The 14,243-nt window shown below is 57.5% G+C and overlaps 5 protein-coding genes across 5 annotated transcripts; 1 reads left to right on the top strand and 4 right to left on the bottom strand.

The window, feature by feature from the left end:
* Positions 1 to 343: 343 nt before the first annotated feature.
* ColSpa_04505 (MFS transporter prlL) lies at positions 344 to 1,238 on the bottom strand (the record flags this gene model as incomplete). The annotated part of the gene is made up of 3 exons (XM_049270717.1): positions 344 to 659; positions 710 to 1,052; positions 1,142 to 1,238. The coding sequence occupies 3 exons, from the start codon at positions 1,236 to 1,238 to the stop codon at positions 344 to 346; spliced, it is 756 nt and encodes a 251-aa protein (XP_049126674.1).
* A 48-nt stretch (positions 1,239 to 1,286) lies between these two features.
* Positions 1,287 to 1,966, bottom strand: ColSpa_04506 (putative transporter; the record flags this gene model as incomplete). Its single annotated transcript, XM_049270718.1, has 3 exons — positions 1,287 to 1,505; positions 1,590 to 1,788; positions 1,857 to 1,966. The coding sequence occupies 3 exons, from the start codon at positions 1,964 to 1,966 to the stop codon at positions 1,287 to 1,289; spliced, it is 528 nt and encodes a 175-aa protein (XP_049126675.1).
* A 903-nt stretch (positions 1,967 to 2,869) lies between these two features.
* ColSpa_04507 (thiol-specific monooxygenase) lies at positions 2,870 to 4,556 on the top strand (the record flags this gene model as incomplete). Its single annotated transcript, XM_049270719.1, has 2 exons — positions 2,870 to 3,003; positions 3,128 to 4,556. The coding sequence occupies 2 exons, from the start codon at positions 2,870 to 2,872 to the stop codon at positions 4,554 to 4,556; spliced, it is 1,563 nt and encodes a 520-aa protein (XP_049126676.1).
* Positions 4,557 to 5,593: 1,037 nt separating this feature from the next.
* Positions 5,594 to 8,367, bottom strand: ColSpa_04508 (Ras guanine nucleotide exchange factor A; the record flags this gene model as incomplete). Its single annotated transcript, XM_049270720.1, is given in 2 exon segments — positions 5,594 to 8,311; positions 8,326 to 8,367. The coding sequence occupies 2 exon segments, from the start codon at positions 8,365 to 8,367 to the stop codon at positions 5,594 to 5,596; spliced, it is 2,760 nt and encodes a 919-aa protein (XP_049126677.1).
* Positions 8,368 to 8,385: 18 nt separating this feature from the next.
* On the bottom strand, positions 8,386 to 9,301 carry ColSpa_04509 (uncharacterized protein; the record flags this gene model as incomplete). Its single annotated transcript, XM_049270721.1, has 2 exons — positions 8,386 to 8,718; positions 8,777 to 9,301. 2 exons carry the CDS (start codon positions 9,299 to 9,301, stop codon positions 8,386 to 8,388), a joined length of 858 nt encoding a protein of 285 aa, XP_049126678.1.
* Between the last annotated feature and the right edge of the window lie 4,942 nt (positions 9,302 to 14,243).

Raw genomic sequence — 14,243 nt, forward strand, 5'->3', positions numbered from 1 at the left:
AACCTATGGAACATATATGCGAGGAATCTCGCCGTTGCGAGACTTATGCTTCCCTTGGGCCACACGTTTATTGTGAGTCATGTAGATGGTGACCTGCAGAATCGCAAACGCCATGCCAACTGAGACCATGATGATCTGGGTTCTCAGTCCCGTTTGATAACTGGAAAAACGTCAGGAACCGATAATAGATGAGTATATGAATGGATCACCAACAAAGGAGTGTCGTTTGCTCGGTAATACTGGGTGCCGACCATTAGACCGCTGATCGAAAGCATTACCCACATCCTATTGCAACCATTAGTCTCTTTCCCCTCAAATCTTTTCAGCTCGATGGAGTAAAAACCTACGCAATACTGATACTTCTCTCCCCGGGTTCGCGGCAGTTGAGTTGCACCCATGAGTTGTTGACCGGGTGGTATCCCACAGCAAAACTGTTCACGGCCGTCCAGAGGCCCCAACGAGACCATTTCCCGACGTGAGGGTGTACCGTTCGCGCCACGATGAGAACGACTAGGTAGCATGCTTGAGCGCCAATGACAGAGAATCCGCGTTTATTGGTCTTGTCGCTGATGTAAGCGAAGATGAAGACGACAACGAGGGCAAGAGACGCGCCAACCGCAGCGAGGGCGTTTGCTTGGATGCGGTTGAAGCCGAGGTTCCTGGTCTCATGTCAGCGCCTAGACTTCCAATCATAGTCCCAATGTGGCACATTTGGCCCTGGCTTGTGAACTTGATAGTGACCCACATGATGATAGTCGGAGTATAAGTCGTCAGCGGACTCCACGTGGAGAATACTGCGAAGCTGCTAAGGAAATGTGGCCAACGTTGCCAGTGCAAGATGGTCTTCCATACGAGCTTCAGGGGAATTTGCATTCCTTGGGCACCTCCTCTCTTCTCTTCATCGTCGATCTCAAGACGTTTTTGCAGAATTGCTCTTTCTGAGCCTTTGAAGCGGACGACCCCGGGGCTCAGTAGCGGGTCCGGTGTGTCGGGGGAGCCTGGGAGGAGGAAGAGGAGCGACAGCCCGACGAAGATTGTGAAAACACCCTCGACTGTTGACTGTGTTAGCGTTTACCGGGATTTGTGAGACGCGAAATCTGGCTCTGGGTGTGATGGGATATAGCAAGATGGAAACACGTACTCAGGAAAAGCCATTGCCAGCCCCTTAGACCTCGTTCACCCTCGAGCTTCAAAATGCCCGACGCAAGGATGGGACTCAGAGCGTTTCCGCTGAACATTCCGAAGAAACTAGTAGCGCGTCAGTGGACGCCCAGAAACATCTTAGTTCACCAAAGAACCAACAAGATGGCGATGCGTTTAGCCAGTTCTTTCTTGGTGTACCACGTGGATAGCGTATAGCATGCGCCGGGTATATACCCCGCTTCCGCCAAACCGAGCATCATCCGCGAAGCCAGAAAGCCCTTGCGGTCGACGAGGAAGACCTGCATGGTAGCCACGAAGCCAAAGAGCACGACTTGTCCGGAGATGTACTTTCTCGGGCCGATCTAGGCAGTGTCTTGTCAGTCAAGATCCTGTCTTGCCACGCCATCCACTGCCCTGAGTGTATGCGGTTGCTGCACGTTGCTCACCTTCTGTAAGAGCATGTTCGAAGGGATCTCCAAGATGACAATACCGAGAAACATGAGCTGGTTCCCGAGATTGATCGTGTCCTGGTTGACGCCTATGTCCTTCGCGAAGCCACCTGTGAGAGCGCTCGCTAGGTTCATGCGGTCAAGCTGGAATACGAGGAGGCCGAGATACAGCAGCGGAAGCACCGAGCTGTCGATCCTGGAGGTACATTGTTCAGCCAATACCCTTAGAACAAAATAGTACAACTGTGATGGACCCCAACTTACTTCCGTCGCGCTCGAGTCTCTTCATTTTCCGTCCAGTCCGGCTCAGAGATGGGCGTCTCCTGCCCCTGTGAGTCGAAGAACCGCAAGTCTTCCTGCTTAGGCTCCCCCATCTTGTCAGTTTTCAAACACAAACAAAGGGCACGAGAGTATGTCAATCCACAGAATGGGTCTAAACAGACGAGGCATGGTGGGCGTTAACTACCAAACCTGCACGAGCTCCTCGCATCCTCCACACCCATCTCGGCATTTGCAACCTACAAGCTCCCCTTTGCACCATCGCTAGGCCAATGTCACCGCCTCCAGCCCGGCCCGGTACAGACAAATCAAATCCCTCTTACAAAACTTTACTTCCATGCCGTGCTGCCAACCCTTGTCGTCCCGAAGCCCCTCAACTTGTCTCTTCGCGGTGCCGCGCCCTTGGGACCCGTCACGCCATCGCCCCCCAGCTGTCCATACAGGCTGCCGTCGCCATATGCCACGCCGGCCGGGCAGGGGAAATTGAGTTGGACGACCCCGCTGATTAGCCCGATACCGTTGCAGAGTCCCACCCTTGACCGGCCGTTTGGACGTCCGGATGCTCCTCACTGCCCCATCCTGCCCGAGCACGCAATCTCACACCATCGCGCCAAGGCAAATGCCGAACCTTTATCTCATGGTTATCGGGGTTTGAAGCTCGCGAAATCGGGATGAACGTGAAATAGACTCAAGGAGGGGCATTCGATGAGCCCAGTCAGCCCTAAGAATTGTCTTGTCATTGGACAATCGGTACCGGTGTCGTTGACGCTCGCCTGGATCCGCCTCCGTGTTGCCGGGACCCGTTCCCCCGAGCGTCTGCATCGCACACGTGCAAGAGCTCCAAAGGCCGCGTTAACCTCGTGCGGGCCCAGCTGCAGGTGCAGAAGTCTCTCACACTTTCATAAGACTGGGAATCTCAAGCGTTTCTCAATCACGGTCTTCCACTCTTGTCTCGCCTCCACTTAAACTTGCAAGTCCTCGAGCGGTTTCTGCCCGAGATGAAGCCCGCGAAGCGCGTAGCAGTCATTGGCCTAGGACCAGCCGGTGCCATCGCCATCGATGCGCTCGCCCAAGAGAAGGCGTTTGATACCATCAGGGTGTTTGAGCGTCGTGAGGCCCCGGGAGGTTGCTGGTGAGTATTCTCTTTTCTTCTCAGAGCCTACTTGCGCTTACTCCACGGGTATCGTCCCCTGCATCGCGCACCCCCTCATCATTAGACATTACCGTGACCACAAGCGTCTCACTAATACCTACAGGCTGGGTGAGACCAAACCGCCTCCCCTCCTCCAACCCCACGAGCTCGCCCGCCTCGCCTCCCGAACAGCGGATCCTCCTCATCCCAGCGTCCCTCCCGTCCTCCCCGCCCAGGTCCCCAGGTCCCCCTCCTCCACTTCGTCCGTCCCACGATACGCCGAGTCCACAGTCTACCCCTACCTGGAAACAAACGTCGACTACGTCCCCATGCAATACACCCAGGAGCCTTTCCCCACGGCCCCATCAGCCCTCTCTCGCGCCCTCCACGGCGAAGACACGCCTTTCCGCCACTGGTCCCTTGTCCAAGACTACGTCCGCTCCCTTGTCGAACGGCGCGGGTACCAGGACCTGGTGAGCTACAACACCACCGTCGAACGCTCCGAAAAGGTCTCCTCCACAACCACGGGCGACGAGGAGTGGAAGCTCACGCTCCGCAAGGAAGACCCCGCCGCCGCCACGGACGTCTGGTGGGAAGAGCGCTTCGACGCCCTCGTCGTCGCGTCGGGCCACTACTCCGTCCCGTACATCCCCGCCGTCCCGGGCCTCGCCGAGTTCGCGGCCGTGAGGCCCGGCAGCGTGATCCACAGCAAACACTTCCGCGGCCGCGACGCCTACGCCGGCAAGAAGGTCGTCGTCGTCGGGGCTTCCGTCTCGGCGGCGGACATCGCCTACGACCTGACCGCAGTGGCCTCGCCGCCCGTCACCGCCGTCGTCGTCGGGCACGCCCTGAACGGCTATTTCGGCGGCGAGGCCTTTGAGCACCCGCTCATCGCCAAGGTGCCCTCCATCGCGCGCGTCGAGCCGGACACGCGAACGGTGCACTTCGTAGACGGCACGTCAGTGTCCGGCGTGGACGACATCATCTTCGGGACGGGATACACCTGGACCCTCCCCTTCTTCCAGTCCTCGCCAACCTCGACTCCCACATCCGCACCGAAACGGCCCTTGCCAGCCCCGCGGAACAACCGCATCCCGAACCTCTACCTCCACACAATCTACACCCCGGACCCCACGATCCTCTTCGTCGGCGCCGTCAACGCGGGCCTGACCTTCAAAATCTTCGAATACCAAGCCGTCCTCGCCGCCCGCCTCCTCGCAGGCCGCATCCCGCCCGGCCGGCTCCCCTCGGCGGAAGCCCAGCTCGCCTGGGAAGCCGACCGCGTCGCGAAGCGCGGCGACGGCGCAAAGTTCGCGCTCGTGTTCCCCGATTTCGAAGACTACTTTGAGACGTTGCGGGACTTGGCTGGCCCGCCGACCGAGGACGGGAAGGGCAGGGATCTGCCGCCGTTCAACGCGTTCTGGTTCGAGAGGTTCATGAAGGGCCACGAGAGACGCAAGGCGATGTGGAGGCGGCTGAACGCTGAGGCCAGGGAGGCTTTGGGGGCGCAAAAGGAGGACGGCGTGAGGGGTCGTGTGCGTGCCAAGCTATAGGGGCTTCCATCTTGCTCTTTGCGGGGGTCAAAATGATAAAACTTTGGTGGCCTGGGGTACGGGTTGCGCGAGGCGTATGCCCAGACTTGGAGACAAGAAACCCAAGTAAACCCCAAGGATGGATAGGCCATTCGCCAGACGCGTGCGAATCGGGCGGGCGGCCAGGTCGACGAATCAGAGGCAGTGCGCCCCCAAACATCACTTGCGTCTACGGGCAGATATATCACCGCAAGATAGAAAGAAATTTTACGACTAGACAAACTCTTTAGCCATCTCTCTCGGGATCTATGGTGACGATTTAACTATTCTTAAAAGCTTCACATAAACGTACAAGGTCACTCGCGCAGAAGAGAGCCAATGGTTATCATCAGAATTCGAATTTCCCATTCATGGTATCTGTTTCCACCGTCATGAGAAGCCGTTATACAGAATTAGCCTACATATACAGTGTAAAATTTTGGTCTTTTGGACGCCGCCGCCGCCCTCCATTTGTGAAAGAGCCTACCGCACCACATGCCGTGACGCCGGTGTCCAGTCCAAGCGCAAAAGCCTGGACTGGTATGCTTACAACTCCCTCGCCGATCCATTCCGGGCGATCCAACACCGTTCAAAAGTAGGTTACACACAAGGGAACAAGACGTTCCAACAGATTCTCGAAGCGAATGTTGAGCTAATCCAATAAATGAGGGCAAGTGCGAGTTGCGCCACATCTTTCTGTTTGTCGTCGTCAAACATGGGGACGATTCCCCAACATCCAAACAATATGGCCCGTCAGGTCCAGCGTCGATGTTTCCAGTCCCGGCGGACAAGGCCTCAAGCCCAGAAATCAACAGGGCATGGAAGCAGATTAACGCTGTGTAGGAAGGTCATCATGAGGATAAAAGTCGTTAAAGACATAAAGCCTCGAAGCGAGGTGAGAAAATGGGGTATCAAAAGAGAAGCAGAATAAGGGGTAAAGTTCGTTGCCGAAAATGTGGAAATGATGTTTGGCGTTCGGATAAATGTCATCGAGACATGGGTGCATTACCACCGAGACCTCACAATGGTGTGGGCGTTGTCGTGCCACGGTCTCGGCTCATCCAACCAAAGAGATCGCCGCCACGCTGGGTGCCCGTCGCAGTGGTCTGGGGCTCGATGGGAGCTCGCGCTGCCATCTCGCGAGGTTCCAGGAGCAGACTCTTGCGGTAGTAGCTGACTTGCACGTTGCCCTGGTCGCTCTCGCGGACGCGCACAATCTGCGCCGCCATCCACTCTTGCATCTCGGGGATCTCGGTGAGTCGGTAAGGAATCTGGAAACGTTGAAGTTCGCCAATGATCTTGGCAGTGCGGGTGTGCTTGTCAAAGTTGACGACGGTCATGCCACCGCCGTTCTCCTCACCGCCATCACCGCCGAGGGTGGGGATCTGCTTGGTCGCGGGGTTGCCAATGTCGACAAAGGTAAGATCCGTCAAGAACATGCCAAGGAAGGGCAGGCAAGGAGGAACGTGATCGTGTAGACGAGTTCGAAGTACCTTGTTGTTCTGGGCGGGTTCGACAATGGCCTGCAGAGTGCGCAGCATCTCGCGGCGCTTCACGGAGACGAAATCCCATGTCTTCCGGAGTCGGCTGATAGTGCTGCTGTTCAGGCTGCAAATGATGGCCATAAGTCCGTCATAGTTGTGAAGATCCAGACACTGGTGAGCAACCTTGATCCACTGCTTGATGACGGCGGCTCGCTTCTTGACCTCGGAGTACTGCAGGATGGTTTCCGCAACGAGGTTGGACAGGTCAGTCGAGAGCGCCGACATGGCCTTGACGTTGGGCGCGTCAACTCCGCCCTTCTTCATCCATTGCGATGCAAGAAGCTCCTCGGGCATGATCGAGCAAAAGATGTTCATCTGCTTGATGGTGAGTTGGCGGGCAATCTCGAGGGGCTCGAAATCGAGGACAGTAGGGTTGCTGCCACCGTTCTTCCAGGTGAAGAGCTGATGGATTTGGCTCTTGGTGATGGCCAATGGCGGGTGAGGGGTATCGGCGGGGATGTACTGCGCGATGGAGGTGTTTGTCTTCCCCATGGAGGACACGAGGCGCGGCACAAGCGCAATGTCCTTGGACACTCGCTGAGCCAGCTCTAGAAGGCGTCGTCCAGCAGAAGGCAGAACGGCACCGAGCTCGAACTGGGCAAAGGGCTCAATGAGGGTGAGGGCTTCACGGTCGGTCTCGTCGCGCCAGTGCGATTCGAGCCAGCCCTTGAAGGCGTTGTACACACGCAATCTAACGGGCCCTGCCATATGGGGGGCCTCGCCTACGTAGTGGAAGCGGTCGATGAGTGTCTCAGCCAGCTTGAGGGGGCTGCAGAAAAGGCGGAAAGTGAGGTAAAACGTCGAGACAAAGGTTGCGTCAGGAGTAGACTCGTGTGTCGTCAGGCGCTCAACGAGAGCAGCGAGTGACCCGCCGGTGACCTGGCCCTCCTTGTTGAACACGAGCTCGTGAGCGTACGTCTTCTCGAGCATCTTAGACTCGACATCGTCCACTTCTTCACTGTTGCCATTTGCGCTTCCAGAGTTGCTGAGCTCTGACATTGACGGCTTGAGTCTCGGGGCCAAGGTGTGATCGGGAGTGGTTGCACGGGTAGAGGTTTGGGAGACTAGACTAGCCTCGGAGTCCCGGCTGAGATAAGTGCTGCTGCTGCCGGCACTCGACACGGCCATGCTGTCAACACGAGAAGATGCGTTATAGTCGCCATCCTGGTTGTTGTTTTCGATGGGGCTGTACTCATCTCCCGGGAGCAGGGATGTGGAGAGTTTGGGAAGAGGCGGCAGAGTCGGCCGAACCGACGGAACGGCAGATATCGTGTTCGAAGGATTGTCATTGTTGAGTGATGAAGGTCGTGAATTGGAAGAAGATGAATTTTGGGAAGAGGGCCGACGTCGATGACCTTGAGCCGCCTTGGCATCGTCGCCCTGTGGGAGTTGAGGCAGCGGCTTGTCGTTGGCGACGATGCTCGGTCGTTGTTGGTGGTGGGGCGTTGCCGGCACAACGGATTGGACGGAGTCGGAAGACTCCGCTACGCTAGTCGCCTCCGTCGTCGCGGTCTCTGCCACGGACGGGGGATTGGATGGACGCCGGTAATGGGACTCAGGGCCGAGGTCCAGCACGCTCAGGTCGATACCCAAGTCACCCACCTCGAACTCGCACTCGAAGTCGCCAACACGCTCGATCGCCCATTTGGTCTTGGCCACGCACTCGCCAGCGGCCTTGACACAGCCCGTGGCGGCCATCAACAACATGCTGTTGTCCTGGGGCATGATGACATCGGCATCCTGGAACACGGCATGACGAATGATCTGGCCTGCTGCTGTTACCAATTCGCGGATACGCTCAAACATGATGTCCCTGGCCCGCGCCAGCATCTCCGAGTTGGTGCTCTGCCCGCACACGACATCGACGACGGCCAACAGTTCCCCACCGGACGTTGCTGAGAGCTTGATGGCGAAGGCCAACTCCGGCCGGGACTGAGACTGCAGGTGGAGACGACCAATAAAAGAGCCCAGGTGTGACAAGAAGGTATCGTGGCTTTTGTTGAGGCGTTCCGAGACAAGATGATGCGGCCTTGACAAAGGCGAAGGGCCGGCCAGTGAGACGCGATGCGAGATGTTGGAGGATAGCCGTTTGACATTCTGAGACAATCGGTGCGAATTGGGGCTGGCGGGCGAGTAGACGGTCGAAAGCCGCCTGCCAGTCGGTCCCTTGGATGTTCGTGCGGCATCGCTCGGCTGCGAGGGCGTACCCCGGGTGGGTGTTGCGTTTGTCGGTCCTCGGGAGCCTGCATTGGGAGCCTCTTCGAAGTCTATGTGATCTGCAGGTGGCGTCGGGGGATGTACGATTCCTCAATGACAGTAGCCATGACTGTGACTGCAGGGGCACGTTGCCGGCGGTCATCCTCGAGGATGTCGAAGAACCGCACGCCCTTGGTAACGATCTTGAAGGCCTTGAGGATCATCTCGTCAATTATGTCATTGACGTCTTCCCGGTGTTGGGCCACGCCCTTCTGTGCTTCTTGTAACCGCTTCGCCGTCTTTACCAAGGCAGACAGCTCAGAGAGCAGCGTCTTCCTGGCCCGCCTCAGGCTGTCGTTGCGAGTGATGATGGCAGATTCTCTAGTCAGACAGTGCGTGCGTTCCTTAATGTGTCAGCAACATGATGCCCGGCGCAGCCGCGTTGGGCGGTGGGGGGCTTACCAAGAGATACCGCACTCCAGCGATGATGCCCTTCATGAACTCTTGGTTGCCGAATATTTCGCTATCGTTGACTGATGTGCTACGCAGCAGATCCCAGAAGTTGAGTAAAGCTTTCAACAGATTCCTCATCTCTTCCGGATCGTATGCCTCGCAGTAGTTGGTCGGAAGCCATCCCCTCGCACCCGATACCAGCAGGGTTCCATCAGCCCAGCCATTCGTGTGGATGGAATGCACCAAGATGACGTCTCCCTCGTTCAATGGCAGGGTGACGCTCGAGTCGGTCATGGCGTAGCTCGGATGGAAGGGATAGAAGGCTCGCAGGAAGTTGTGGAAGACGGGCGGCGGCAGCTGCTCCGCGGCCAGGTCTTCCTGCGAGCCATTGGGTGTCGCGGGTGGTGTCATGTGTGACTTGGAGCTGTAGTGGTCCTGTTTCGAGGACAGCGCATCGCAAGATTGGGATTTGTGAAGCTTGAGAGGAGCCACTTGAAGGCTCGCACGCATGGAATGGTCGCTCAGCATTACCATGGCTGCTGCTGTTTGACCTCGTGGAGAAGCATGGGCAACGGCGGTGTAAGCGAGGTGCGCGTGGTTAACAACGGTCGAGAATCGAGGCGGCCGCGTTGGTCAGGTCCGGATCCAATGCGAACGCACACAAAAGTCCGGTCCGGCCTGTCCTTCAAATACGGAATCTCCCTGCTGCGCCTTTGCAGTGTCCTCGTGCGGATATCGGATAGGTCAATGGGTCAAGGTGCGCCGTTGGCAGAAAGTCGGGTACGGTCGAAGCCAAAAGTGCGCCGCTGGCGTGGTGGTATGTATCCTTCCCTGAACAGAAATCGCGAGTCCCTACGTCGAGTGGGTTGTTGATCTGGACGTCAGGCGTCAGTATCGAGCTGTCAAGGTGATGATGACAGTGAGTCGACGGCGGAGAAGGTGGAAAACAAGAACGGATCACTTGGCCTGTGTGCAAGATGGTTTTGATGGGAAGAAGCAGAGGTTATGGAATGTAGGGAGGAGATGACGGACATTGATGTGGGAGAGGAATAGGAATAGCAGGAATGTCATAGCCCTGGGACGGACGTGTTGGAGGGAACCTTGCCCGTGCTAATGCTGGATAGCTGCATACCAGGACCAGGGCTTGACTCAAGGTTTCGGGAGCCCAAGAAGAGGCCCCCCATGTGAGTGCCCAAAGCGAGGGACGATCACGTCGTAGGGAAGTGGAGGGGGTGGACAACCAGGCCAAGCGTCCGGGAACTTTGGTGGGTGGGTGGATGGATGGATGGATGGATGGATGGATAGAAGGGTGGTGGTGGGTGGGCAATGTACCGGGCCACACTCCATGTTCCCTGTAGCGTGCGTACCTTGGTTGTCGGTTCCGATTTTGATTTTTTGCAAGTTTCTTTTGAGCGGTTTGTCGACGTTGAAGATCAGTTGGGGCCGCCCGCACGGCTAAGTTAGCGTGATGCCCGAGTCCTGGCCTTGGCTTGCGACGGAGGCAAGCCTGCTGTATCGTGCGTCAGTCTGGCGTATCTTGTCTCCAGAGGGACGGACACACTGGACACGGGGAACAAAGGAAGAGCAGAGGACAGCCAGTGCCTAGCTGTCGGCTCGCTCATTTGTGGACGGGGACGGTCAACGGGCAAGGGAGCAACGACCTGGTGCGGGAGGTGGTGGTGCAAGGAGGCAAGCCATGGACGAGAAGGAGGCCTGGTAGGTATGCTACCGTGTTGTGCTGATACATGTGTGTGCCTACGTGTGTGTGTACCTACATGGACGGAGAACAGGAAGGGGGGGCGTATGTGCCAAATCATATGCAGGAAGCTGGCGGAGCGGCGGAAGGGGGAAGAGAAAATGGGAAGAAGAATCCGAGAAGACGTGAGGAATGCAATAATTGTGGTATTCTGCTGGTGCCTTATGCATGTGCATATGCAGTGAGGCTCGAGCGAGTGCAACGCTGAGCCGGTGTTGGGGGTGTAGCGAGTAGGTAGGAGGAAGACAGGCGCGCGCGCACGCACACACACACACACAAACACACACAGAGGGCAAGACAGGCGGATGCCAGCCGAGACGGCAGCGACATGGGGCACTGGTGCAGATACAGATGCAGGTGCAGGTGCAGGTGCAGGTGCAGGTACAGACGCAGGTTCCGTCCCGTATTCCGTCGCCCAACGGCAAGGTGTAGTAAGCCAAGCATTCAAGGCGAGGCAAGCTCTTTTCGATCTCGACCGTCCCGGCTCTGTTCGCGCGGTATCGGGGATGGGCGGGTGAGGGTGGGCAAAACAGGGCGAAAGAACGCAAGGAGAGGTGCCTACAGTAGACTGGTCGACCCAGACTCCAGAGCCCAAGAAGCGGCAACAACGGGTTCTTGTTTGCAGTTCGAAACACGCGACGCGGGTTGGCAGCCTTCCACTTTCCTGGGTGAGTATGATGGAAGGAGCAGGTAAATCAATGACGGCGCTGTGTCGGTGTCAGAGGAGGAGGAGGGGAGGAACCGTATCATCGACGGAAGTACCAGCAGTCTTGGATGGTCCTCGGACGGCGCTGTGACTCGCGAGGTTTGGAGGCGCAAAAACCGAGGGCGCACTGATGCAACGGTACAGTGATGGGGAGACGGCCGAGCAGACAAGATGCGCGTGCGCGAAGCTGTCTAGCTCTGGTTCCCGCGGAATTCCAGTGGCCACATTCCACACTCGCAGGATTAGGCGAAGCGAAGTCAATACGGATCGCAAGCCCGACGTCGTGCATGGCCGAGAAGCTTCACGGCAGTTCGTGAGGGGAGGGAGGGCGCAGAAGGGCAAGGTTTGGCGACGGCGATGTCTCCGCTGCGGTGTCTCCGCTGCGGTGTCGAAATCAGACGACAGGTGCCGAGAGGCGCGTGTTTCTGGGGGATTCGGTTGGAGCAACCGAGAACCTGCGGAGGGCGAGGGATCAACGAGCTTCCCTCATGGTGAAGACGTTCTTGCCGTCATCCATCGTCTGCTGCTGGCGCCGAGTTGCTGTCCGAATCGGCCCATGAAGCTCCGTTTGTTGTTCCTCTTTCGTCATCGCAACTGCTGCCATCGGAGCAAGCAGGCAGACGGTCGACCAGACGGAAAGATGCCGTGGCCGTTCACTTCCCCCTCCTGCCAAAGCTTCGAGCGAGCCTCGGTTCGGAAAGTATGGTTGAATCGTTGGCAACACCACCATCCCCCACAGCCAAAGGCACAGAAACTACAACCTTCGCCATCGCCTTCGGGTGCCCCCCTTCGAATTGCTAATGTCCCACGTTGCTGCCGCCTTGCACCGTTTCTCCAAACCAAAAGCCAACCCGAGAGAGCTCTCCGCACGACCCTCGAGCCTCCTACCGGCACGGCAGGACTGCTCTAAACCGAGCAACCCGCGTGTCCATGTCCTCGGCCGGCTAACAATGGCAGGCCTCGTACCTTGCGGGCCTGCTTCGTCAGCCACTGGGGGCGATTCATACCGGTACCAATACAGACACTTGGTACATGGTATAATGGCTGCGTGGGCCGAGTGGCTTCCGGGTTGCTAAGGCCTCCCCCCCCCTTCAACTGTTCCCCTGTGCTGCTGTATCCTCTGTAAGTTTGGTCGCTTGCCCCAGGTCCCTCCCACCTTAACGGCTCCCACCTCGCTCGCCTTGGCCTCCTCTTTTTGCTTTTTCATCCTTTTTCTGCCCCTCCCCCATGACAAGCCCCCTCCCACAACACGCCCTACTCCAAGGGGGTGTGCAACGCACACCAACGAGCTCAGTCGACAATGACCAGGGCGCGCCAGTGGACCTCTAGCGGGTGCCCTGGAAAGCAGGGTGATTAACAGGGGGTCTTTAGTGAGCAACGAGGTCCTTCCCAGGTTCCAGTCCAGCGCCAGGGGGAGCAATCAATGTCCCCTGGTGTGCGTCCATTTCGCTCACTCAAAGTCGTCTCTTCCCTCTTCGCTGACGTCCCCAAGCGTAGTTTAGCTCCATCTTCGCGGAGGTTGCCTGTTGGTCGATGGTGACCGGGGGGCAACTCAGCGACTTGGTCAATTCGCCTCCCCGCCAAATGAGGGCTGAAGGCTACCTACCGTAGTATGCCGTCAACCATCATCTTGATCCAAATCCTTTCACCACTGACTAGACTGTTGTCATTGACGCCGATACCCGAGCCCGAGCTCACGGACAGAGTTTGTGGCTTTGCCTTCTCCTCCTCTCCCTTCCCCTTGCTGCTTGCTGCCTGCGAAGCAGGTTTTGATGGCCAGGGAGAACACCCCGAATGATTGCTCAGCTCAGCTCGTCCCAAGGCCGGCGAGCACGCCACGAGGTGTTACGCCGCTGGGTCGGACGATTGAACCCAATGGGCTGGATGCCAACGAGTCAATCCAAACCCAGCAGTCGTTTCCGAGGGCGTCTCGAGGCCCCCTTCGCCCTGATTCGAGCATCGTCGACTTGGGAACTCAGCCCTTGAGCCCTGTCCTTTTTTATCGCGCCGTCCCCAGACTGCTGGGTCCAACGCCTCGAGTCTCCAGTTTGTGTGTGTGGATGCTCCAGCTCCCTCGGGAGCAACGTGTTATGTCCGCCGCGATGGAAGACCCCATCCCCGTCAATCAACGCTGGGTGAAGTGACTGCTGCCACAAATCAAAGAAGTGACAAGATGGCAAGCGGCACCCTAAATGGCTCTTCGCACGCTCTCGCACTCATCAGCTTTTAGTCCAGTCTTTGTCCTTTCCTTGACGGTCCCGTATCCTAGAGCGACTGTACCGTCCATCGTCCGAGGTGGCCGGCCGTAGAGCCAAAATCCAATCTGAGCGCAAGTCTAGCCAAGGCAAGAAATGCGCGTGTGCACTTTGTAATTCAGTCGTGCCACAACGCCGGCATCGCGCCGCACGGCGGATCGGGCTTCCTGGAATTTGGGATTGCCGCCGAGCCCGATGCTCAATGCAAAGCAAGGATTAGTCCCGGTGGATTGCCAGTTCATTCTTCAGGTCCTCGATGTGAGCAGACGCCAGACATGTATCGCCTATTTTTGACGTTGCGCGCCGCCAGCGTCAACGAAAGAAGGAGACGGCAGAATGGGCGTCGGGGGAAAGCCACCTGCTCCTGAATCGAGACCTACCGGAATCTCGGGCGTGTTGCTTTTCATCTGACCTGGGAGGCCTGTGTCATGATGCTTGTATCGGAGTCCGAAGCGGCCAAGTCGGGTGGGTTTGCCGCTGCATTCTCACGTATACAAGTAATATTTAGACTTGACATTCCCAACAAAGTTTCGGTCCCTCTTTCCAACGGGTACGGACAGATATCAAGGCGCCGATGCATTTGCAGCTTACGCAATTTGCCGTGCCTTTGACTGAGCCGGCAAGCCCGTGATTGTCATCTTGAAGCGTGGTTCCCACCGAGCGTCACGGAGACCCAAGAGACGCATTCTGGGATCCAATGAGTCGCGCCGGCATGCTCATTCTCGGAAACCCCACCCGAGCCAGGAAAATCGGTGTTTG

The sequence above is a fragment of the Colletotrichum spaethianum genome (genome assembly GCF_022836535.1).
Source record: "Colletotrichum spaethianum MAFF 239500 DNA, contig09, whole genome shotgun sequence".
NCBI classification, from domain to species: domain Eukaryota; kingdom Fungi; phylum Ascomycota; class Sordariomycetes; order Glomerellales; family Glomerellaceae; genus Colletotrichum; species Colletotrichum spaethianum.